Raw genomic sequence first — 25,684 nt, 5'->3', positions numbered from 1 at the left:
GGTTAGCCTTACAGCACAAAATCAATTTCCTCTTTAGCTGGAACCCTCTGCCTCACATGCTTAGAGCTGAACCACTGACCTGGCATAGTGGGTGTTGTCTTTGAATATCAATTGTGGTACTTCTCACGTGTAGTCACTGTCTGCTGCTTTCTGAATAAAATATCCAGGAGGCTTTAAAAGCCGTGACAATTATTGTGAGGGATGTGCATACCACAGGGGGACGTTGTGTTCTATTTTCTATTAATAAAGTTACATCTTTGAATAGATAACCTTTTAATGATTCACTCTGGGAGTTTGTGGAATTAATAATACACCATATAATCCCTGTGTCTTTTAAAGCCTAGAGAGTGAAAGAGTCAGCTTTGGTTTGAGGCCTACTTTTGTAGAGTAAAAAAATGTTTTACTTTTCTACTGTGTTTGTGTCTACCTTATAAGATACCAGTGGTATTTTTTACTACTAAAGAGTTTACATTTAAACCGCCACAATAAGTAGTTTAAATAATGTCTTCCAAAGTTTTTACTCTGACATAGAAGAGTCTCGGGTAGCCTCAGGAGCAACACATATCTCTTTGTGTTCTCTCTGATCTCTCATCAGCTCTTGGGCCTTACATCAAGAGCCCCAGATTTATCAATCAATAGCCATAAACAAAACATCGATTGAACTGGACACTGGGGCACAACAAACAGATTATCAAGTTTTTAGCCCTCCGTGTGCGCATGGTGACTAGAGGCACAGCTGTAAAAATGCCACTTGCCAGCCAAAGCGTGCTGCACAGCGTACAGAGGATCAGGCATGAAAGATGTGGGAGCTTCATACAAAAGGAATTACAATTACCAGAACATGGTGTTAAAAAGGTGTGTCTGTGCACCACATAAATGGATGAAAGCAGAATCAGATGAGTAATCCAGTTGTATTGGCAAGGTATTGGGGTATAATACTAGTCAATCCAATTGCCAGTGCTCTGTGTCATTGTGCACACACATGTGTGCTTGGGTAATTCTGATAGTGTTTGGACAAATTTTGCACGTGGTTGCACGTAATAGTTGTGGTGCTGACATGTCTGACAGCTGTGCATATTTCACAGGGTGGAGAACCCTGCATTGCGGTGCTCGTACACAGCAGCCATGCTCTTTATGTGAGAGCAGCTCAGGGTCAGACTAGAAGAAGAAAATCAAAGTTGCATCACCAAGCCCATCACTCTGTGTTTTGTCTCTGGGTAGCGCAGCGCTAACGTATTCACATCTCTCTGCCTTACCTCGTTAATATATTCCCGGGTTTTTCAGCTATGTTTACTAAAGCAGCAGAACGGGAATTTCACTTAGAAGTTGTGGTTAAACGGCTTCATTTGAAACAAAAAAGCAGGCATAATACATGGTATTTAATAATGATGCGAGCACATACACCAAAAACAGTGCAAGTGTTAATTCAGTCATCATTACTTTCCTCTCTTTGTCTCTTCAAGCTGAAAACACCAATTTTAATCAGTCTTTAATAAAACACAATCATTCCCTGGGCTATCTTGCTTTTAGCCCACTGAGATTCGCAAGGGAGCGAGGAATGAAATCTTCTCTTCCAATCTAACAAGAGTGGTTGTTTCATTACAAATAAGTAAATCGCTGCTGAATGACATTTGCCGCTTCACATGAAAGAAGTTTAGAAAAATGTTCCTGTTGATTTAAGTTGCTAAAGAATGAGAGGATTTTTTTTTAAATATATAAAACTGTTCAATTTGAACTAAATTGGTTTCCTCTTGTCTTTCTTCAGCGCTCGCCCCAACACATCCCAGCCTTCGTTCGGAGGTCTTCAAGCCATGTGTGGAAGACAAGGACCTAGCCTTTTGTCTGAACGAGGGAGAGTGTTCGATCATTGAAACCGTGGCTGGGGTTCACAGACACTGCAGGTGAGTTTTAAGGCTGCACCGTGTTTCTGTCTCGGCACTGAAACGCTCTTTGTCCCCCCCCAATCCATCAACAATTCATTCACTAGTCTCAACTCGTTTTCACTCAGTCCAGCTAAATTAGTTCTGGAAGTGATGAAACCCATGAAACGGGAAGATCAATGTGCAAATGCACAATAAATTAAGATCTGTTATCACCTGAACCACTAGAAGAGGGATCGGATATACTTTAGCTGAACCAGATGCTAATTGTCTGAAAAAAAGTTGCAGATTCAACCACGGAGCAGTGAACGTGACGAAACCTCTGTCTTCACTTTGCTCTGACAAAAGTAGCAATGATGATAGCAATCTTATAAAATGCCTTTCTCCTTCCGTATTAAGCTTGGAAAAATTTTTTTGTCTGACATGGCCCCTCAGTCTGCACCACATTTTAATGGTAAGTGTTAAGAAGCAGCTCTTGTTATATCCTTCTTTGATCTCACTTGAAAGAAATTGATTTTTTCCTTGATTTTTCTTTTTTTGCCTTTCGTTTGTGACATGATCATCTTTGCTGTATTCCTTTTGTTTTACTCTGCCTGACACTCACTCTGTGACTGCACAAGAGAATAAATAAAGGTAGCAAGCAAGTACACCCTTGACACATCATGTAACCAGACAGGAATAAGTAAACTGGTGTCAATTAACTCAATTAAACTTATTGAGGAAATCAATGCAGCCCCAGGGTATTTTTAATGCCTTTGACATTAACAATTATTCACCTGCATCAGAAAGCATCTACTGTGTGTCTCTCTCATGCAGTTTAATTAATTTGCTTCACATTTGTAATAGATAAAAAGTATCACTTGTTTATACAGTACTGTGCAGAAGTCTTGAGCCACCTCTTTGTTTCTATTTCCACAGGTGAAGCAGGTTATTGATCTATCTGCACACACACACACACACAAAACAGAGTTTCTACAGTTCTAACAAACTTGAATGACCACCTTTCTTCTCCAACAAAGCTCTCTTCGGCAAGCTTTCTTGTAATTTCTTTAAGTAGGCTTCAGGAACTATTCTTCTTGAAGGACATTCCACTCCTCTTGTAAGAAGAAGCCGTCGACAGTGAAAGCTTTCCATTGCATAGTGGATCAAAATCTGCTTTTCTGCATTCATAACTCCAATTTGAAAAAATGCTCAAAACTATTGACTAAAATGCAACTCCAGATGGCTGCACCGCCCTCACTCCTGACATCCTCCATACTTGTTGGACACAGTTTGGATTTAGCAGTCTGTAAGACCTGCTGTGTCTGATTTTTCAGTCCAGTTCTTTTGTAATGTGCCATACCTGTGACTTTCTTTTAGGGCTGCCATTTCTTTTGTCCCGAAGTTCCCTAAATCTTTTAAAGGACTCACTCCAAATAGTGTTGAGATATGCCACGTTTTTAGCTAACAGCTGTCTGGGAGTCACCTTATTGAAGCAAAAAAAATTATGCCTGCCAAAGTGTGTTATCTTTGCCATTTTGAAATTGGGACAAATTATGTGTTTTTGTGGCAGGCTCCTAGTAACAAAGTGCCAAAAGTTACAATTTAAAATGGCTTCTTTGTTGTCTGTTATATATAAAACGCTGGTTCATCCTTGGAGTTAGGTACCTTTTCTCTGCCTGAATGATTAACAGTTTAGTTTAAGTGATTTAACAAATGAACAACAAAAACCTGAAAATGGTCAAAGAACAAACTCTGAAAGATCTTTAGGAAGCCTGGAGAATTATTGCTCTAGTCCACTTTAAACTATTACAAGAAAGTCTGGCTCCCTGGAAGCTAAATTTAAAGAATTGACTGGTGTTCTCAAAACAGAACATACAATGTTTTACGAGGGGAAAAAAAACATAAACTGGCTATAAAAAGTCAATGTGGGTGGTTAATCAAGTCTGATTTAAATATCAGTTCTGGCTTTAAATGACCCATTACTGGATATTGGTTACTGAGCATAATTCATTTTTTTGCAACGATGCCGTCCTTTGTTCTGTGATTTAAATATCTGCAAAGTCCAAACTTACTTGTTCAGTTCAGCTGTGCCAAAGGAGAGCCTCTGGCAATCAATATCTACCTAGAGGGAAAAAAGTTGTGACAAGGCTTCCATAGGACCCAGAGAAATCTTGTTAAGGCACAGGTGAACCTGCAGAAGCCCTCCATCACTCTCCCCACAGCTTCTGTGTGGATATCCTGTCACATTCTGCTTCTCGCTGCGTCTCAACACCCATCTGACCTGCAAATCTGGTGAAGGCTGTCTTGAGCTGGAACAGGCAGCTGTCGATCCCCGTTTCATAGTCAGAACCGCCTTCAGTGAGGGCCTAACATTTATTTGGATTTTTGGAATGTACATGTCACGAAATTTCACTGAGTACTGAGGTAGAGAGTCAAGATGCTGCTTTAGTTAAAAGGTTTTCCGTAAATGAGAAAAAAAAGTGATTCTTGATAACATTTTGTTAAGACGTTAAACAGCTACAGAATTTGACGAATTTGCAAATTTCTGTATCAGGTTTTAGCCAAATATTCAATAGTCAATGTATTGTAAAATATAACATATGAAATATGAAATAAAACAAGCATAATGTTCATAGGAAATGACTAGAAAGTGTTTAAATGTAAAATTATTCTTATTTCAGAATACACTGGCAGTTTAGTTGATAGTGTAATTATAAGTTGTGTTAACTTAAAAAAAAAAGTATACAGCTGATGCTGGGAATTATTAAATGATGCAAGCTCAATGCAGTGTGTGTTTCATGTCATATTATTGTGGCAGCTACAATAATTTCGAGCATGTCACCTGTGTGACAGCATCAAGACACCCTGAAGACTTGTTGCAACTACACTCTGGGCTATAATTAGCGACAGCTGAATGATGAATATAGGACTCAGGAATGACTGGAGGGCCTGACCTAGAGACACAGCGGAGTGCCTGTTGTGTGAAAGAATGATTACAGGTTTGTGAGTACTTTTATTGAAAGGTTGTTGTTTTTTTCCAGAGAGAAGTCCAAGCAGTAAGTCAGAAAAAAATATGATCATTTCACTCAAAAAATAAATAAATAAATAAATCACTGCCAAGTGGATTGTGTTTTAATGATATTGCTACTGGGAGGGGCATCCAAGTGGGCTTCTGATCTAAGACAGAAATTACATCAAAGCTTGCAGGAAGTCATGTGGAATAAATGAAAACTCCCATTCTTCGTTAAAGCTGCATAAGGTGATTTCTGAGCTCTTGGGGGGGTCATGACAAGTTCAAAGCAGCGCGGTGACATAAAGACAAAATTTGCAAGTTGAAGTTGAAATCAGATGTTTTAAAATGCATTTTAAGAAAAGTGAATATAATTTTTAACTTATAATGATACAGAAAGTTACATGAAATACAGCAAATGTGTGTTTAAATATTCACAGCAGGAACATCCCATTGTTTGTGACAACAAATGTTAATCCAAAATTTACAAATACTTTCTTTCCTGTTTAATGCACAGATTCCTCAACCGTGTGGCTGCATTTATGTCTTGTTAAGTTATTTGTTTACGTTTGATCTTCTACTCAGTCATTTCATGCTGAAGTTGTAGTGTACAATAAGCTTGTGTGAGCTTGTTTGCTGAAAATGGTGGCCCGCAGTTTTATTTTTTGAGGATTAAACCATAACAACCAGCTGAAAGCTAAAAAGAAAAAACCCCACAAACAAACAAAGACACATAAAGATGCTGCTATTCCATCATCTTCGTCTTATAGTCTATACATAGTTATCTTCTTGCCTTCTTCCTGTTACAGATATTGTTCACGAAAGTAAATTCGCACATTGCAGAAAACAAGAAAAATAGATAAATAAATATACGAGGCTGGCGTTTCACAGTCAGGTTTAAGGTGCTGGAGATGCTGCTGCTGATCGATCAGCCCTTCAAGGAAAGTCAGATCAGTGTCCTGATCTGAGAACTGTGACCTCTCCCACTAAAATACAGAAAAAAGGAAAGGTTTAAAGATCGCTGCCTTGTTTGATGTCATGCTTTCTTCCAGACCTCCAGGGCCTCAGAGCCGGTTGGATATTTTCCAACATGTGACAGCTAAAGATGTCAGAATCGTCTCTAAACATTTGAATTATTGTAGGGAAACACCGTTTTGAACTTAGGAATCAATTTAATTTGTTATGAAACATTTCCTCTGCTCTCCTCCTCCTAGCCCCTTCTCCCACCACTCTGCCGGATGTTCATGTTTGCCAATGCTAATAAGGCTCCCAAAATAAACATGCAAATGCGAGTTTAAGACCTACTTTCACATCAGTGCCGTGCCTTTTGTACAATAAATGTACAAGAATTCAAAAGTCTTGTGAGGCTCAACACATGACAGCCTAGTCACATTCAGGATTATAACAAAAAAAACCTTACAAAAGGTTTTCTTCTGTTATTTGTAGAAGATGGCAAAAGAATTTCTCACAGATCAAACCAGAACATGTTTGGCATTTACTGTGACATGCCTAATATGTTGTAGACCCACTACTGGAAAAGCTGTGACGGCCAGGACAGAGCGCAGGACCTCTGGGTATGGTGTCTGGCACTAGGTTCTTGGCAGCTGATGCTTTGGATCATGTGGACTGTAGGTTGGGACCTCCATGAATGTGGCTGCAGGGCATCTCTTGAATGCTTAATTATGTTGAGATTTGGAAATTTTGAAAGCTGGATCAAATCTTTGAACTCTTTATTGCTTTGAACTCATTTTTCCCAGGTCAGTTTTTGGGGCGTGGCTGGCGCATTGTCCTGCTATGGCAGTGGCATTATGATGGGGATGTGGAGGTGGAAAACTGACATCCACATGAGTTCCAGGGCACAGAATTTCCGTGCAGAACAATTCATTGAGTATGATCAATGTTACTCACTTCAGCTGTCAGCGATTTTAATGTTGCTGATAGATCAGCGGCCCGTTTTTCCTAAGGGGACCAAAAATTTTACTTGGTTTAGTGGCGCAGGCAAATGACCAAAATACTGAAGTGGGTATCTTTTCTTCTGAATGGGATGAAGCTTTAAAACATTTATCTCAAACTCCAACCATGGTAAATGGTATGTGCTATGCTGCAGTCACATTAGGGAAAACAGCAGCTGGAAAACAATGGCATGAAAAAGTTAATTCATTCATGTACAATGAACTTGTAAACTTTGTCCTATGAAATTAAGAAACTGAAATTCTGCAGTTCCTGCAAATTAACCACAAATGAGGCACTTTTCACGTTGCTTTCATATAGGCATATAACCAGACTACAATCAGTTGGCAACCAGCTGAATCAAGTCCCCAACTCCAAAGAAATGTGTCACAGACAAGTTGCACAATCTAACTCAGATTGATTATAATGTGTTCAGTATGTGTTTAAACTGGACTGCAGTTATTTGTGAACTTTGCCAGTGATTGTTTACTGTGGCCTCGAGAGGTCAGACGCACTGCAACTTAGAAAAAGACCAGTGAATAAAAAAACTGCCTCAAAGCCGCACAAAACAAATTGGAGGTTGAATGAAAACAACAGAAGAGTTCAGCTGCGGAGGTGACACGCTAACAGTAAACCTGTATCTACTGTATTATTCAAATCATGATATTAAATCACATGTTACCTTCGGTCCTTTTCCCCCCTCACAGCACTAAAGAATCCTCCGCTTCTTTCAAGCACATCTCAGTACAATCCTTCACGTTTTGGTTTCTATCACTGCCACAGCTGGTCTGTCACATTATTATCACACCAAAAACACATTCCTTTTGTGTTCTTTTGCAGCTTTTTTCTATTTGCTGGTGTTTTTTTTAAATTGCATTACATTTGACCTCTCAGGGCCACCATACAGATTGCCTCCCACTGTGTGATTTGGACACTTGACTTGACTTTCAATTGCAAGGTTGCCCAGAAGTTGATGGGTGTTGCTATACAACTTCTTGGTAACCAGTTGGTTATCACAACCACTTGTAGTTGGTTGCTGAATGCAAAAGAAATTTCATGTAATCACCAGACAGCCACTATTTTTCCCGGTCTTAAAGAGCTTCCCATTCTCCTTGCAAAATTTAATTTTTTCTAATAGTGTGACTAACAAATAGGTCTGAAATGAAAAAGATTTATTCAGTGTTTGTTTGTTTCATAGATACTTGTTTCATACATTTAGCATTTAACATGAATTGCCACATGAAAACGATAACACGCTTTTTTTTTACCATGAGATGTCAAGCTCACTAAGTGCACAAAGGTGGAAAGCATATATATTCTGTAACGGAAAAAAAAGAACTCCATATAAAAAAAGGAGGAGGAATATATTATCAAGAGGTGTAGCAGAGATGGCTGTCATATGCAATCATGTCATCTTTTTCTTAGTGCTATATTCAGCACCACAGCAGTTGGGCAGGTAGTGGTGTAGGTCTTAGAATAAAACTGCACCTTAAGTACTGTTCTAGAATAGAGGATGCCCATGGTAATTGTTAGAGTTTGTATTGTTGATTGTCATTTATGCTTAGAAATATTTACTTATATATGCTTAGAGTTTTGTAATTAGTTGTAGATTGGTAGAGGTTTTGATCCTTGATAGTCTGCAAACTTTGTGTGTATTAGACAGCACTTTGGGAGCATGAGAGGTCATACCGTGTTTTATTGTTTTATGGTAGGATTAACGTAGTTGCGTCTGTTCTAGTCTAAGTGCTCTTTGTTTAGATGAACTGCAGGACTTCCTCACCGTGTTATCTAGGATGAACCATCTAGGGTGAGGGGGAGGCTACCCTCTTCCTGACCAAGGATGTTTGACCCTTTGATCAGCAGTACACACACACACACACACACACACACACACACACACACACACACACACACAGTATTCTTTGTTCACATGTATACCTATGTAGACGTCATATGTTAATGAACTTATGCATATTCATGTAACCTCAATAAAAGGACAGTGGTACGGGAGGACGGACGAGAGCAACTGGGGCCAAGCGAAGGAACGGCGATTGTCCGGTTCTCTCCCGTGCACGAGTAACATGAAGCTTGCCTACTTTGTGTCTTGCTTTGCAGTGTAATTATATTGCCTTTAACGTTCCAGCGGATGGGTTCAAGCTACAAACCTATCAGTAATGATAGTCCATAATCCAGTGATCCTTGCAGTGGAAGAATTCAGTGTTACATAGGCCCTACTGCAGAATTTTGGGATACTTAGGCTATGCCAGTGCAGGATGGACTTGCCAGAGCCTGACAGTTACTTCAACAAACCACACTCCATGAATAATGGTGCATGCTAACTGTTCTGGGTTGAGTAACACTCACAACACAGAGTCACAAGCGTATACAGTTATGACTGAAAACTTGGAAGCACTTTCTCTCTCTTCTCCTTGCTCAGAGAGAGTTTGTTTGGTTGGAGGGCATTGCGGAATATATTAGTTGCAATGAAAATCCAATGCAGTTCTTTGGCCACCACCTGCAGCACTGTGTCATAGTTTGGTAACACACAGCAATAGGAATAATATTCAGGATGCTGTGCATGCTTTGGGCATGAAATACAGCAAGCATGAATTCCGGGCTGCTGTATGTGGACTTGTGTGCAGTACATCAGCTTTTTCAGACCGGTATTCTTTCTGCTGCGTTCTTGTCCCATGCGTTGAAACCAATTTCTTTTCTGGATAGAAGGTTTTGCTTGCAGATTTCAGTAGCAGCAATAGTCGATGTTCACTGAAAGAAAAAAATTGCTTCCTTTCAAAAGAATGAATCCTAACTTGTATGGGTATTGTTTCAACAGCATATTACACAGAGGCTGGCTTGTGTTGCAAAGATGATGCAAAGCTACTGCAAGTTAGCTTTATAGTTGAAACAGAATGAAGAGTAACATGAGAGTAAATATATAAATGGTTTGCATTGTTGTTATTGTTCCAGTTACATATATATTAGGGGTGCAACGATACTCGTATCGATATTGAACCGTTCGATACAGTGCTTTCGGTTCGGTACGCATATGTATCGAACAATACAACGTTTTTTATTTATTTTAACTTTTCTTCTGACGATGCTGTCTGTGTTGAGCGCTCAGTGGATCTGCGTTCGACTAGTCCGCCTAGGCTGCACTGTCAAGTGCAGATCCACTGAGCGCAACGCAAGTTAGCGAGACAGAAGCTAAGCTCGTTGCAACATGGCAACTGCCTCAACGCTACCTGAAATTGAACCTCCCCCACCCTCATTCAGATCTGGCATTTGGAACTATCTTGGTTTTCATGTGAAGCATGACCCTGATGGTAAGCACGTCATAGACAAAAGTAAAACAGTATGTTGGATGTGCCACGCAATGCTCAATCGGTGGGAATTAGTGCGTTAGCGCAGTTAGCTTGTTAACGTGTTGACGTCGTCCAGCCCCACGCACGGGGCCATCCACGGTAACTCGTTAACGGGGATTTGCCGCGTTATGGCGTTAATGTCATTTTAACGAGATTAACGCTGACAGCACTAGTGGGAACACAACGAATATGACTGCACATTTACGCCGACATCATCCTAGTGCAAAGACAAGTGAAAGCAGACAAAAACAACAAGCACGCATGCTACAAACTTTACAGAGTCATTTAGACAGCCGTTAGCACATGATTCTCCTTATGGGGACCCGATAAGTTTAATATGCTGCTGAGAGTATACCCCAGAAGAAGCGTATAGTATAGCTTTTATTTTGGAAAGGGTTAAATTTAAAAACTGTACTTTTTACTTAAAATATATATTTATAACTTTAACAAATGACAAATTAAAAAGGCATGAACACTTTTTTGTATCGAAAAAATATCGAACCGTGACACCAAAGTATCGAAACGAAACGAACCGTGAATTTTGCGTATCGTTGCACCCCTAAAAAAAAAAATATATATGTAGGTCATTTAAACAATGGCTGTTTACCAGTGTAATTTCTCCAGTTAATTTTATATAGTAAAATTATTGCTATAGTGGATTTAAATTGGTAACATCTCCAGACAGAGTCTAAGACATTAATATGATGGAAAGGCTTAAATGCATACATTTCAGCAGTTCAGATTTGTCATGAATGCTATGTTTACTTAAAGTCAAGGAAATTCAGTTTGGATGTCAGACACTGAAAAGGCAAAAAGCTGTTAATTGCTGCTTTTAATAATGATGATCAAGAGGGGGAAAAAAAATCAGACTGCAGCCCACGTCTGTATGTTTTACCACGCCTTTCAGTATTAGTACGTATTTAATGGTGTCGCTTTTATTCTCCTCAGCTTGGACAATGAAGTCCCTCTCCCCTGTGCATGTGTGTGTCTCTCTGTGCGTGTGTGTGTGTGTCTTTGTGCTTGAGCGTGCGCTTTAAAAGCCTGGCAAGGAAAGGTAGCTCGTGTCTACTATTACCATGGTAACTTCTTGCCTCATTAGTGTGAAGCCAGAAGCTGAAAAAAATAATTGTTGACTCACTTATAGTGAGACTGCAATGGCAGCTAAATTCAAATGCTCTATTGTTTGCATTCTACTTTCTGCACTGATTCTGACTGATCAGACATTAAAATAATTGCCCCCTAATGGTATGAATGACTGCAGTCGTAAATAATTCATGAAATATTTGCACATTTGATTGCTTCATCCAAAGCTGTGCTGGCATAAGGCATTAGATCATATTTAAAAGAACATTGATTTGTTTTATGTCTGTTCCTTCAAAACCCATCTGTGCAGACAGAGAACTATTTGTAGCTTTTAAAGCTAGAATTTCAAAAAAGATGTATCCGGTGTGTTTGTGTGTGTTCATGCTGAATGTTCATCTATACTGATATAACGAAGAACAACAAGTCTCACAAATGAAATGCATTTCTTTGTTCCTGATGAGTAAGAAAGCTGTTTCTACACTGGTAGTTTCTCTGTAGGGCTAAGCTTAAGGATAGGCTGAGACTGTCTGCTGTCTCCATGAGCCTGTTTGTTTGTTTTTTTTCTTCCAGGACCTGGGAGACGTTGACAGCAGTATTAGCAGAATCTGATATGACAAAATGAATCATATAAATGAAGACCACAGTCTCCTAACTTTCCCTTCCTGTTTTTCCTCTTCCCATCTTCCTTTTTCTATGGGGAGCCAGTTCAGCGATTAAATTGTCACTGCACCATCAGACCTTGACAGGCTGCACTAATCCACGATGCTGCCATTCCTTTGCTGATCCATCCTGCTAGGGAGGACGTACTCCAGGCTTAAAGCCAATGGGCCATGTCCCCCCCCCCCCCCACCCCCCTTACACCTACCACCTACCACCACCACCCGCCCCTAGCAGCCGTATGAAAGCAACCACACGTGGGAGCAGACTTACCTGTTGGCAACAGTTCCTGACAGGGCCATCACTTGGCCTCGGATCTCAGCTCAATTGGCACATCAGGTTTCTGATTCAAACAGGCGGTCCCCTCTGAGTTTCAGAGTCAAAACGTCAGGTAGAAAAACTGTAATTCGGTTCTGTGCTTATCAGTACGCTCCCGGGCCACCCAACTCTGAAATGAGCTACGGACCGCATTTATTGTGATCACAAAGCCTGTAAAAATATTTTAGAAATAGCACACCAATCGATCTTCTCTAAAAGTCCATCAAACTAAACTCGCAATCACATCAAGGACCATTGCTGTTAAGAGACGTTTTCAGCATCAAAGAAGGCACATCAGTTCAGGAGATGTCGAAAACTGTTAACATACTGTAATGAGGAAGGACATACAGCTGTATTGACCCAAACTATGGCACATGCTATAAAACATTGAAAATGCATGGTTTCTTGCCATGCCAACATAATCTTTTTGCACTCCACATTTCTCTTCCTTTGTCCGCTCCCCAAAATTATAACCAAGCTGGAATCCAGGCTCCATTACAGATTCAAAAGTACCAAGTAGTCACAATCTCAAAATAGGAATAACCTTGGAAGTCATGCAGCGCTGCCCAAGAACATAACCTTGAAACAGAGAATGGCGAGATTCCTACCAGGTATGTTTTGTGATTTTTATGTGCAGTGTTGTGAACCTGTAGACTTGATTCTCATGCCAGCTAGCTTGATTCCTGGGTAAACTGACGAAGGGCAGTAAAACTAGTTTAGACCAGCATTGCCTGACTACAAAACTTTATTTAGTGTCATTTCTCTGCACATGTTCAATTGTGAGGAATTGGATTATAAAGCACAGAACATGAGTACTGAACAGCAATGCTTGGCAATACCAATAAATTCTCATCTATTAACTGAAAGTATATTTAGACTTCCCATGTGTTATATCTTCCTGACCAGGAAGAAATACAGTTTCTGTTTCTCATTATCTCATAATAAGGGATATTTTTTCCAAAACATTTGGCTTTGACTCCAAGTCAGACATTAGTCATTCTACATATATCCTATTACTAATAGATGACTAATTTTTCCGCCCTTGCATTCGTCTTGCTTCTTTCAGCATTATATTTTAAATTATGCAGGCCCATCACAAACGCTGCAGATAAAAGACTCACATGTCCATGTTCAGCTAACAAAGACTTGGTTTTTTTCCATTTAAAAGACTAATGAGCATGGGACAGACATGTTGTTAAGATAATTCACCAAGGCTGAAGTCAGTTACAGCTTTCACAAAATGTTAATCTACATTTGCTGTTTTACATATTCAGCTCAGTTTAAAGATTAACTAATTTGCTTTTTAGAATTTTACATTTGCAAGCAGTATATGTTTTTTTGTTTAATATAGTATTCGAGGACTGATTTTTCAACTGAAGCGATAAAGATATGATGCTATATGAATTTCATTAACTCTGCATATATATCCTTGGTGTTTGTTTTCATGGTTTTGCACTTAATAGGTAAATATTTCCATCATCAGTAAGTCAGAAATGTATATTTTTCAGCAGTGATGATTTGATTTCTGAGGGTTATTTAAATTCAGAAAACTGTGGTTCAGTAAGAAAGAATGGCGCAAACCAAGTTGAATTAACCAAACTGGGAATGTCTTTAGCAAATAAAGATAAGATGAAGAAGACAAATAAAAGAGTTTACTTTCTTGCAGGAAGGCTTACAAATGAGTAGCTGAGAGATATGCCTGTTTGCTGACAAAACATGTGATATGCCACAACTTTCTGATATTGAGTGGAAAAATATATATACTTCATTGTTTTACTTTAACATTAAGCTGAATGTCTCATAATTCTTTGACACATAGGTTTACTTGAATTACTGTGATAATCTCATTGATTATGTATCTGCACTTTTATGCTAAATTAACATAAATATGGTTTCTCATATGCGTGAGAAACGTACCTTACGAGGTCTGCAACTCAAAATGCAAAGCAGTTATTAACCATCAACTGCTGAAAGCTTTTAACTTAACCAAAGGGTAACAGCACGTGTCTCCAAGGTAGCAGAGAAGAAGAATCCAAAGCAACATGGCTTCTAATGTGTGAATCATCAGGTGTGAGGAGTCTTCTTCTATGTAATAGCTACAGTTTACCATATATGGTAAATGAACATCTACAAGAGCTGCCGGCAGTGTGTGTTTAAGTGAAGTGTATTGCTTAAACAGTCCAGTATCAGTGACCCGCCACCTGCACTGCTTAATGTTACATTTCATCACATAGTAATCAAGCAATTTTTCATCACAGTGTTTATGTGCTTTCATTCAAGCAGCTGGCTGTTAGTTTGGTAGCACAGCAGAGTAGAATAACGAGTTTGGAAGTTGTTGGGCATTTGTTTGAAAAGAAACCATTTTTTTGGCTAAAATGGTTCTTCTCTTGGAACTTTTGAGGCGAGAACAAATTTCATTTTGACTTTAAGACGTCTTACCCGCGGACAATGCATAAATGCACGCTGTCCCTCAAAATAATAAAAAAGCTAATATTAGAAATATTTCTTTCAACTCACATCACTATAGCCTTTCGTTATTGGCAAACATGCATCTCAAAAAAAGGAACGTCCACAATCACATTTGCAAAAGCTAAATTAACAACAACCAACGCATACATCAACACAGCATCTCTCTCCACTCTCCCTTTCCCACATCAAATGTACCCTAAGACCTTTGATAAAGAAGCAATTACAGAGCATTTGATTGTAACCGCTGCAAAGAGACTGTATTGGATTTGAAGGCAGCAGTAGAGCTCTAGTTAGTTGCCTGCAGCTCTTTACTTGCAATTTCGACGTGAGCTCAGCTGGTGAAGGATAACAGCTGCTTCTCATTACTGATGTTTAGACTAAATGATTTTCAGCAGTGGACACAGCGTAGACTCGGTTTGGCTGCATCATCATGCTTGAGCACAGAAGATCGTTTGACAGCAGACTTTGATATCTCTGTAGCCATCGCATGCACATGGGGTCTTCTTGAAGGTTTCTGAAGAGCTGCCTAGACTTCTGTGTATAATACTCTGTAATTAGGATATCAGGAAAAGCAATGGAAAGGGACATGTGGTATAACAACTACATGTAGATCTATAATATTTTAATCGGGGAATAGTGGGAGTATGCATGTAGCTCCCTTCCATCACATGGGTATCAGATGATAGTTTGGGATTCAGGTGCATGCCAAACCTTGAAATATATTCATCAACTGTGCTAAGAATTGCCACCTCTACCCCAGCAGAGGGAGCTCCACTTATTTCATAATTATACTTAGAAGAGACCTATTCTACTTTGTTTTTGGGGGGTGTCCTTATGTTGACATAATAATATTTTCAAGTGCATATCCATAAAGTGTTGTATTTTTTTCATTATATAAGGGCAAGGGGCCCTTACATTAAGTTAAACAGCATAAAAATAACAAGCTTTTCTTTTCCCTCTATTATATTGATAAACACCGCCTTCATTTTCCCTACAGTCTCCCTTGTGATTCCCTTTTTTCCCTCCCTGTCACAAGTAAATTACAGTCCTATTTGTAGCATCTTTATGGACTTTACCTGAGCTGCAACTTGCACATTTTATCCTCAGAAGGATGTCAAATAGGATAAGTACATCGGTCTGTTAGGAAACATAAGGCAGAGGACTGAGCAAACTGGGGAGAGGAAAAAAACAAAGAAGAGAAAAATGGTTAAAAAAAAAAGAAGAAAAAGAAACCCGACGAGGTATTTTATCATCAAATTATCTGACAATGTTTCTTTATTTTTCCTGATATATGCACGCTACATTTCCACGAGAGGATTCGCTTTGGTAGTGCACCACGAGAACCGTCCATGTTTATTGATAGAACACTCCTGAATTGAATTTGAATTTAATTAAGGAAAGTCGCACACGCAACGAGATGGAGAGAAAGAGAGAGAAAGAAATCCCATTGTTCCACCTTAACCTGTCTCAGCTTGAGATCAATTATCAAGCAACGGACTAGTTTAATACATGTTCTCCGCAAAACAACAAGCAAACTGGGGATGGAAATTATTTGTCGATACAAGATTGATGTTGACTAACAAAGCTAACGTGGAGAAGAGGAAATAGCAGTTAAATAGCGACAAGACATGCGGGTTACTGTGTTCATATTTCTTTAATGTGTCTGTTTGGTTTTTTTTTAAATAGTCTAAGAAAAAAAAACAAAATTTTGGCAGAAATCTAAGAAAAAATGTGTGGTATAACCTAATTTAACCAGTTACATGAAAAAACAAGCTCTTGATTAGATTCTCTTACAGCAGATTTACATATTTCATACATTTATAATAAATGACTTTACCTAAATTACTATATAATAACTATTGGAATTTAAACAAGTTAGAGAAGGAAGCACAACTTATTTTAATGTGAACACTGTACTGCAACAACTTTTAAAGACGGGACTGAATGTAATACTGGTTGATATACGGGTAACATTTTTGAAATTGATTATGTGCAATTACCAATGTAAGTTAAAGATTTAATCTTACAACACCCAAGACTTCAGATTTCCTCACATCTGAAGAAGCCATAGTGAATTTTAATTAAACATATCAGTCTAAGCAATCGCAGCTCTTGTTAATGATTACTAGGGAGCCCATCACTGTATTTCATGTGTGTCATTACAAAGTACTCAACAGAAGAAGAGGTCTGCAGTAAGTTTATCAGCATGTCATCTAAAGTGTTATGTTTTTATGCTTCACTGTAATATTCATACTTTAAAGGAACTTGTTTACAAAGTCACTTACTCTAAAGTTAGGGTTGCTATATCTTCGATGTCCAGTTCACAATGATGGCAGTGGCGCTTATGCAACCTAGAATTTTTAGGCCTCCTTTTTACATCTGACAATGGTTGATTTTACCAGCTGCCACTAGCAGATTTTATCAAGTGGAGGTCATTAAGGTGCCATCAGCTTTGTGCATTAGGTGAAAACACTGTTGCTATCTCACTCATTTTATTACAGGGGGTCCAAATATGCACTTAACGCATACACACAATATTATGCGTAAAGACAGAGATTAACGCTATGTCCACGTGAATGACATTCACTGTTACATAAGATGCAGCACAGTTTGCAAAGTGTACTAGCTTGTGTGGTAACATTTTTTTTGAACGGTCAGTTATTCGTTTTAGCAGCTTGTGAGCACTAGAAACATTTAATATTGTTGACCGCAGTACATTTATATCGTGGTTAAAATGAAAGCACAGCAGGCAGTAAAACAAGCTAAAGAGGGGTTTGAAAACAAGCTCTTAATAACAGCAACCTGCTGACTGTTAAGGCTGACATTTTGGGTGACATTGCATCAATAACTGGGATCAGAGAATTTACTTGTATGCTTGTTGAGAGTGGGGGAATTCTGAGCTTGTCTTCATTGTTATAAAAAAAGCTCAAAATTAATTCCAGGTCGCTTATCTGTTACAAGCAATCTCTGATGAATGGAGATATCAGTTAATGGGCCGTGTTCTGCTTGACCTCAGTACATAGTTGTCAGCGAACTAAGGGATTGCCTTGGCCTCTCTGGGACTGCCCTGCACTGGTAATCTGTCAGTATGTTTTTGTTTTTTATTGGTGATTCTGTTACTTGAGCTTAACTTAGCATGTACTGTGCGCCGGATGCTTACTTTCATTCAATCAGTTACGCTAAAGTGCCTTTCATAGAGTGCCTACTGAATTTCTATGAAAGACCTCAATACAATGTAGTATATGAATATTAGTTCATTACAGTTTAAGGAGAATTCCCCCATTTGTTTGTTTTTGTAAAAGCCACATAAAGACCATAAGACCAATATTTTTTTGTCCTTGCTGAGAAGTTATCTTCAGCTGAAGCAGCTGTCTGAACTTGTGACAAGAAATGGGGTAATGTTGTCAAAGTCTGCATCTTTCAAACAGTTCAGTGGATGGAAACATTTTTATCAGGAGAGCGTGACAGTGATTACATGTCTTGAAATGCCTTTGGGGTTTTTTAGATGTTGAAAAAATACCAACAAAGTCTCAACTCCATCAAGTGTGCCAGTCTGGTACTTGTCACTGCAGTTTCTGTTAATCTCAGTGTAACTCAGTTCATGAAAGTTCCTGCCATATTATAATTAGATGTTGTCATTTTGTAAAAAAAAAAGAAATCTTGTATAATATGATTTTTTTTTTAAAAGGCAGATAAAAAGTGTCTCAGCTAAATCATATTCATACTTGTTTCTCAGTGCAATAATGGAGTTAATGAGTTTCCCAGTAGTATGGTAAAAAGAAATCTATATACTCTATTTACATGTGCATGTACGTGTGAGTGTGTTTTAAATTGAAAGTGATTAAAGAAAGCAGGAGGTAACTGTACCTGAAATACTTCATCAGAGTTGCATAATGATGATGGTTACAAAGTAATAACAATTAGGCCATCTTGAGTAGTTGATTGTAAAGTAAGTACTGCATTCTAGTCCCTCTCTGTTTCGCATGCGCAGACACACGCGTACAGTCGACTTAGTTAATTTGCATTGTAGATCATGAGAGAGAAAAGTAAGTTTTGCAGGAAAGCATGAGCTAAAAACCACACACTCAGATACTAAACTGAAACAGCTGTCTGCAATCGAAAGAATAGATCAGAAATCTCCCCCGACTGAATACCAAGTTTGTAATGAAATTTGATAACAGAAAAATGGAAAATAACTGATTACAATTCACCTTGAAATTACTAGGTGAATTTTAAACCATAGTTCATCCTGCTAGTCAAGGCCATGTGGATACTTCTTTAAGACACTTCAGCTTTCCTGGTCACGCCCCATGGCTTACCTATAAAGCACCTGTGCTGAGTTAGATACAGGGTGTGTCGATCTAAAATGTGTTGACCTGTGATTGAAAGGTTGTTGTACGTCTCTGAGAATTTAGTCCAACTTACAGATTCCATCCTCAGATGGTTGAATAGATGTGACATCTTTTTAAAAGTGCAGAGATCCACCCTTTTCACATCCATTGCCCCTACACTGTCATCTACACATTCCTTTATTCACTGTCCTAAAACAAGTTCTCTATTGAGTCCATGCTAAAGAAATGACAATGATCTGGTGAAGAAAACGCTTCAAGCCTACAGATGCTAGAGCTAAACTGTCCACAAGTCTCGAGCACAGGTCTCCTGGCTTGCCTACTGGTACCACTGAGCAGTGTTCACCACCTGGTGTTCAGTTCACCAGACATGCCCCAGAAGGCTCCAGTGCAGGCCATCCTGCAGTTTTTGCAGTCCCAGCTGGAAGCCAAATGAGGCTACTCTGTGCCGTGTTCGGATCAGAGTACATCAGGTGCTCTGACACTATTAGGAAGACCGACTAACTTTTCATCTGCTTCAACCCTGGTGTTTTGAGGAGAACAGGCATTTGCATTCCTGAGTGTTCCCATTCTGTCTGGAGTCTGGGCTCATTCAACCCAAGGTTTAGCCACCTCATGGGAATTAGGGAAGGGAGCTTCCCTGTTGGCCATTTGTACAGTTTCAACGAGATTTTGTGAGTCCGATTTCCTGACTTAATGTGGCAGCCAGCCTCTTCTTTGCAAGTGCTGGGTGTGTCTCGGCAGTAGACAACCCAGCATTATTTCCTTGGTCAGTTTAGCATCTTGCAAGTGGGTCACTCAGCTTGGCCATCACAAGAGCCAAGGGCAGTGACCTGGAAATATGTACGTTAAATAATTCATTTGTTTACTTTGTAATGGACTGGGATATCAGGCTGCAATATCTCAGTTCAAAGTATCTTTAATAGTTATCTCATAACAATGGAATATGGAACTCAGAGAACCAAGGCTATAACAGTACCATTTAGCCATTTACACTTCTAGGAGGCAATCATTTCAGCTGCCTATTGGTTATATTAACTTAAACACTGGGTTGCTTTGAAATTCAAATGTTTATTTCTGTTTTTTTGATTCTGATGCGGCTCAGGCTCTAAGCTGAAATACGCTGAAGACAAACACCAGCATATTATTGATTTCAATATCCTAGAAACTGTCATAAGTGTGAACAGAAGGCTAAACTTTCTAATTGATGTCCCAAGCTACTTAATCGCTACTTGTGTGAGAGAGCAGAGACCTGGGAAAGAGTACGACAGAGAAGGAGACGAAGAGAGAGAGAGAGGAAGATTAGAGTGTCTTGACAAGGAAAGCCTTTCAAGTTTGTAGGTTTGAAGTGCTAATCACATGCAAATGTGTGCAAATGAGTGTGCACCCACCCTCTAAAACTCTCGCTGAATACTTGAAGCTGAGCAAAATTCTGGGCTGGTGTTTGTCTATAAATAGTGAAAGTTTGGGCAAGTTTGAGTGTTTTTAACACAGTAGTTGTCCAAATCACCGGAACCCAAACAAGATTGTACAGGACTCTACGAGAACATGTGTAGCATAAAGAATTGTCACAATGTTTGTGTGATCAATATTTATTTCATATTTAACAGTGAAATATCAAGTGCTTTAAAAAATGCTTTTATGAATGTAATTAATAGCAGCGCAGCTAACAGAATCAAAGTCTTAATTAATGCTGATGATATGCTGTTATGATGATAATCTGTGTGTACGAAACCCAAAATGTTTACTTAAGTTTCAGCTCGATAGGCCCGAACGTAATTACACAAAACATAGGCTTTATAATTCAGCAAAACTTTGAAGAGGGAACAGTTTTCCACCATGTGGCAAGACAAATAAAGGGATGAATGAACAGATCAATGATCCAATTACCTTAGCTGACACATAAATCGATAGACAGTGTGGTGAAAGATGGCAAAATAATCCATTTCGCGGCACTTAACTACTTTAATAAAACTTTGCTTGTAAAACAAAATAATTAACAACTGTGTGGCAAAATGAGTGATAAGATGAATAATGGTTCCACACAAAAAGGGAGATGGGGGGCGTATGAGCACAGAGAGAGCACATAATTTCATGGTAGACTGAGAAAAACAGATGCTTTTTAAATACTGGAGCCACATGAGGAAAATTTTTAAATCCATTCTCAAAATTAATTAAGTCTAAGAATCCACTGATTTTTACATTTTTCAACATCTTCAATCTCAAATCTCTTGCTCACTAATTAGAAAAAAGTAGCTGTCATACACAGTTATATACTGAAGATGATCCTCCTGACTCCTGAAATGTCACTGATGCAATAAAGTCAAGACCTCTAATCTCACATACATTATGCATTAATATGTCATAACTTAATATGCAGCGATAAGGGAAAAACAAGCAGACTTTGGAGCGGCAGGTGAGATGCACCGATTCTCTTTAAAAGCCTCTTTCAGATCCTGGTAACTAGCAGTCATATTATCAGTATAGCCCAGAACAGTCCATGTCAGTTCGAGTGAATAAGCTTTTATTATACCAGATAATCTGCACTAACCATCACTCCCAGCCAAAACTCTAAAAGGGATTTCACATTTGACTGCTGGGATGGATAAATCTCGTAGAAAGTGGCACAATGAAGCTTCAGTTAGTGCCCAGCTATAGTTAGCAATTAAGTGGCGGTGTAACATCACTGATATGGCTGAAATGTCAGTAGAGACAAAAGCAGCCTTTGCAGTGTCGAGTGTCAATTGGCACCGACAAGAAGGGGGAGATGGAAGTCACAGCCTAGTTATGAATACAGTCAGCTGCCTCGGAGCTTAGCTGGTTCCATTCTCACAAGCAAGACTACAAAATCAATTTGACATTTCTTTCTTCTGTTCAATACTTACACACTTACAGTATATACTACTGAGTTTCTACTTACACCGATTTGTTTTTCTCTTAGTCGTTTTTCTACATCGGTTTATGTAGATGATTTGCAAATCGTCCCGAACTTTACGGTTGCTGTTCCCAGACGTGCTTTAAGAAATATTTCACATTTTTCAGTTAAAAATAAATAAATAAATAAATAGTATTCTGAGAGGTCCTTTTTGTCATTTTTGTTCCTTAATTGAAAAAGTAGCAAGTTTAAGCTGCTGTTACAAAAAAAAAAAGCTCATCAGCAACAGTGAAGTCTGAAAAATGACAGACCAATTTCTAATCTTGAGCCCACTTATTTTCTCAGTATCTATCAACTCGCCAAATCTGCCGAGTCTACAGGACCACTGAGACAGCTATAATGAAACTAACAAATGACTTTCTATTTTGACCAGGGATCTGCATTAGTCTTTGTTTTCTTTGACTCAAGTGTAGCTTGTAGTTTATTTTTTTTGCTCTCGGTCATACTAACCTTCAGCTGGCTTTGCTAAAACCCAAATAACAAAGAACTTTTATACAAATTTAGATTATTTTCCACAGTCACGAAAGTTTAGCTTTATCCTGCTATGCTAGTTCTCTTTCCTTTCGGTCACTTACACTACATAGATGTGCTCTTGTCACTGTAATTGTGGTATGCAACATCAAAGGTGGCAATACACTTCTTTCAATAACAGTGACTTTTTGCCATCTGCATCTAAGCATTATACAAAAGCCTGGTTATAATTTAAGATATTTGTATTAGTTATCCTGTCATTTTGATTCAGAAGCCGAATCCTCAGGAATTGCTGCGGTGGCCTCTTGAACACTAAACCCACACACATAAATCAGCCATGCACGAATATGCAGCCTTAATATCCAGAAAATACATGCGTAGTGTAGTTACTCGTCGTTTCTCTTCGCCAAATTTTTGCAAATCCACATGTTGATTGTGTTCTTGCAGGATTACCCATCTCTGCAGGAACAATTTGGGAACAAAAGAACCAAAAAATAACAGCCCACCCTTGTCCCCCCCAAACCTCCCACAAGTATTAGGGAAGCAGACGCTGTCTCAGTATTTAAGTCCAGTCTCTGTTTATTCAGTACATCACACAACCTACTTTAACTCCCACCTTGTCAGGCGGTCTCTTTTATCTACTGCCATGCAGTGTATCTGTCAGTCGCCTCTACAGAATCTCACAGTATTGCACACACACACACACACACACGACTCTCATGGATATATGCACAGACATTTTTCCTTTTTTTCTCCTTTTAACGTCTCCATTTTTACACACATGCATTTTAATGTGTTATAAAAAAGCAACACTTTTTTCAAAAGAGTTTTTACTAGTGCGTTCTCTGAAATCGAATTAACCACATGTAATTTAATATTTGAAACCTCTCTTCAAAATACGTGCGCGCGAACCGAAGTGATGAAAATGCGACAGACGCCAGTGTCTTAAAATGCAGAGATGACACAGAGATAAAAAGCAAGTTACTAATAACTCGGAGGAAACAAAATCACACATGGCTTCAAAAAGCATCGCGCTTGTTAGATGCAAGAAAAGGCGCACTGTGCGATTGTGACCATGTGACTGTTCAAATGAACAATATAATGAACATAACAAGATGTTTCTTAAAAAAAATGTGTAATAGCTACACGTTGGTGAGCCATTGTTTGCATGAGTTTAAAGAGAGTGCGCTGGCTACGTTCAGAATGTTTCGCAGCTATAAAGCGGTGTAGCCTCTGCTGTCAAATTGCTATATTGTTTTCTAATTACTGATTGTTTTCATGTTGCTCAGTACACTGTGGGTGAAAGAGAACATTAATAAAGTTACTCCTGTTTGAGCTGGTTGGTTATGGTCCATGTTGGTTTGAGCATGGTTACCGTAGGCCACTGACATTCCCTGTTGACTTCTGCTTGGGTGGGTGTATGATTTGCTTAGCATTCTTTATATAAGCTATGTTGTTTTTTTTTCTTTTTTTCTCTCTGAGGCAGTTGTTTGGGCTCGAATGCCTAACAGGTCATTTCACCCCAACCCACCTTTGCTGAGTCAAGTCGATATTTAGTTTAGTTTTCTAAACATAATATCATGTCTTATCATTATGGAAATATCCATGCAGATGGTTAATATTTTATCTCAAGGTGTACTTGATTTAAACTGATATTTTTTTTTATTTTCATTCATGAGCTTTTCACAGAGGGAAGTCATTATCACTGAAATGCACGGTAGCAGATAGAAGAATGTGCAGATCTTAAATATGGTGCATAATGCAATCCAAAGCAACACCCAAGCAAGAAATACCACATTTATGAATCTTACAATGTTAAAAGCTTGTGACTCCTTTTGAGACTCGAAACGACTGTGTCGGTTTCTGAGCCTGTACTTTTTTGATGTCTTTATTTACAGTACTAAACTGAAACATGATGCTGTAGCAAAAGGCCAGTCCTTAATGCAGGTGATGATAAAGTATGACACAAGCTATCTCAAAGAGGGATGACTGCTGAAGAAGCAAACCAAAAGACAAAAGACATTTGACAAAATTTCGTTAATATTGCCGTTTGCTTAAGTTAACCAAGCATAATTGGTAAGGGTTGTATACTGGTGCGACTCAAGGTCCAGACGTGGTACATAGCTTTGCAGACCCACATCTGCATTTTGGGTACTGCCTCTTGATGACACTGTGAAATATGTAGCACACCCAGTAGTCTGGGCCACTTTTGTTTGCTCTCCTTTAGCTCACTGCCTACTGAGGGAAAAACAGAGGTCCGAACTTACAATGATCTTTTTTGAAGCAAAGTAAAATCTAGTGTAAAAAAAGCTATTAAAACAGTCCCCTGCAGTCACTGTATAGGCTTTCCTTGCATGTTCTTTACTATTTTTATTCCTGTTTTTTGCACTTCATCACCACCATCATCAGTGGTGAGCCTTGCTGTGTTCTTTCCCTGTCATGACCAGGCCAATTTTTCAACCAGTCTGCAGGTAACCCTTGCATAATGCAAGGGTTACCTGCTGCTGGAGGACTGCACACAAGTGCCTCTCTGTAACATTTGCATGGCTTGAATTCCCACAATGCAACTCTCTGCATACCTTGGGAGCTACAAAATCTAATACAAATTCAGGACCATAAATCAAACTTGACAATGGTACAGTATCTTAAGTTACTTGCGATGAAATTTGTTTCATGATTAGTAATTATTTCAAACATTCATTCAACATATGTAGGTCTAACTAAAATAAATGACTATATAGTCTATAAATGATTGCCCATATATGCTTTTTCTTCTCTCTGCTGGCTGATATATTATGATGCCACTAGGTTTTACTGGAAATATTTTAGTGTATAATAAGAATCATGTTATTTATATTCAATAACTTTCCTGAAGCTTGTAAAGTTCCATTTTTTGTGAAGTGTTCCCATAGTAGCGCTTCACCTGAGTTGAAGGCAGATTGTAATCGGTCCGCCGTCAAAGAGGTGCTGATGATAGCAATCGGGAAGAGTGGCAAGACTGCGGATCAGTTTCAGGACCTCATCTGTGGAGAAAGAAGGTAGATAATTTACACCAAAGTCAGTCAGGTCAGCAGAGGAAGTGGTGAGGGGAATTGAGGACAGGAGTTGTGGGTAGCTGGTAGAAAAAGCCTTGAATGTTGTTAAACTTCTTGGGAGTGTGCGTGACACAGCCTCCAGAATTAAGAGAGTTTAGAGGCATGTGAGATATACAGTATGGA

The 25,684-nt window shown here is 38.8% G+C and overlaps 1 protein-coding gene across 1 annotated transcript in view; it reads left to right on the top strand.

Annotated features, from left to right (window-relative positions):
* nrg3b (neuregulin 3b) overlaps positions 1 to 25,684 on the top strand; it is a 198,618-nt gene that overhangs the window by 98,894 nt on the left and 74,040 nt on the right. The window contains exon 3 of the mRNA XM_005747378.1: positions 1,766 to 1,901. Within this exon, the coding sequence (XP_005747435.1) occupies positions 1,766 to 1,901 (136 nt within the window). The remainder of the gene's footprint in view (positions 1 to 1,765; positions 1,902 to 25,684) is intronic.

The sequence above is a fragment of the Pundamilia nyererei genome, unplaced genomic scaffold, assembly GCF_000239375.1.
Source record: "Pundamilia nyererei isolate P.nyererei 1_Seehausen unplaced genomic scaffold, PunNye1.0 scaffold00196, whole genome shotgun sequence".
Lineage (NCBI taxonomy): Eukaryota > Metazoa > Chordata > Actinopteri > Cichliformes > Cichlidae > Pundamilia > Pundamilia nyererei.
This window is presented reverse-complemented; position numbering and strand designations above follow the sequence as displayed.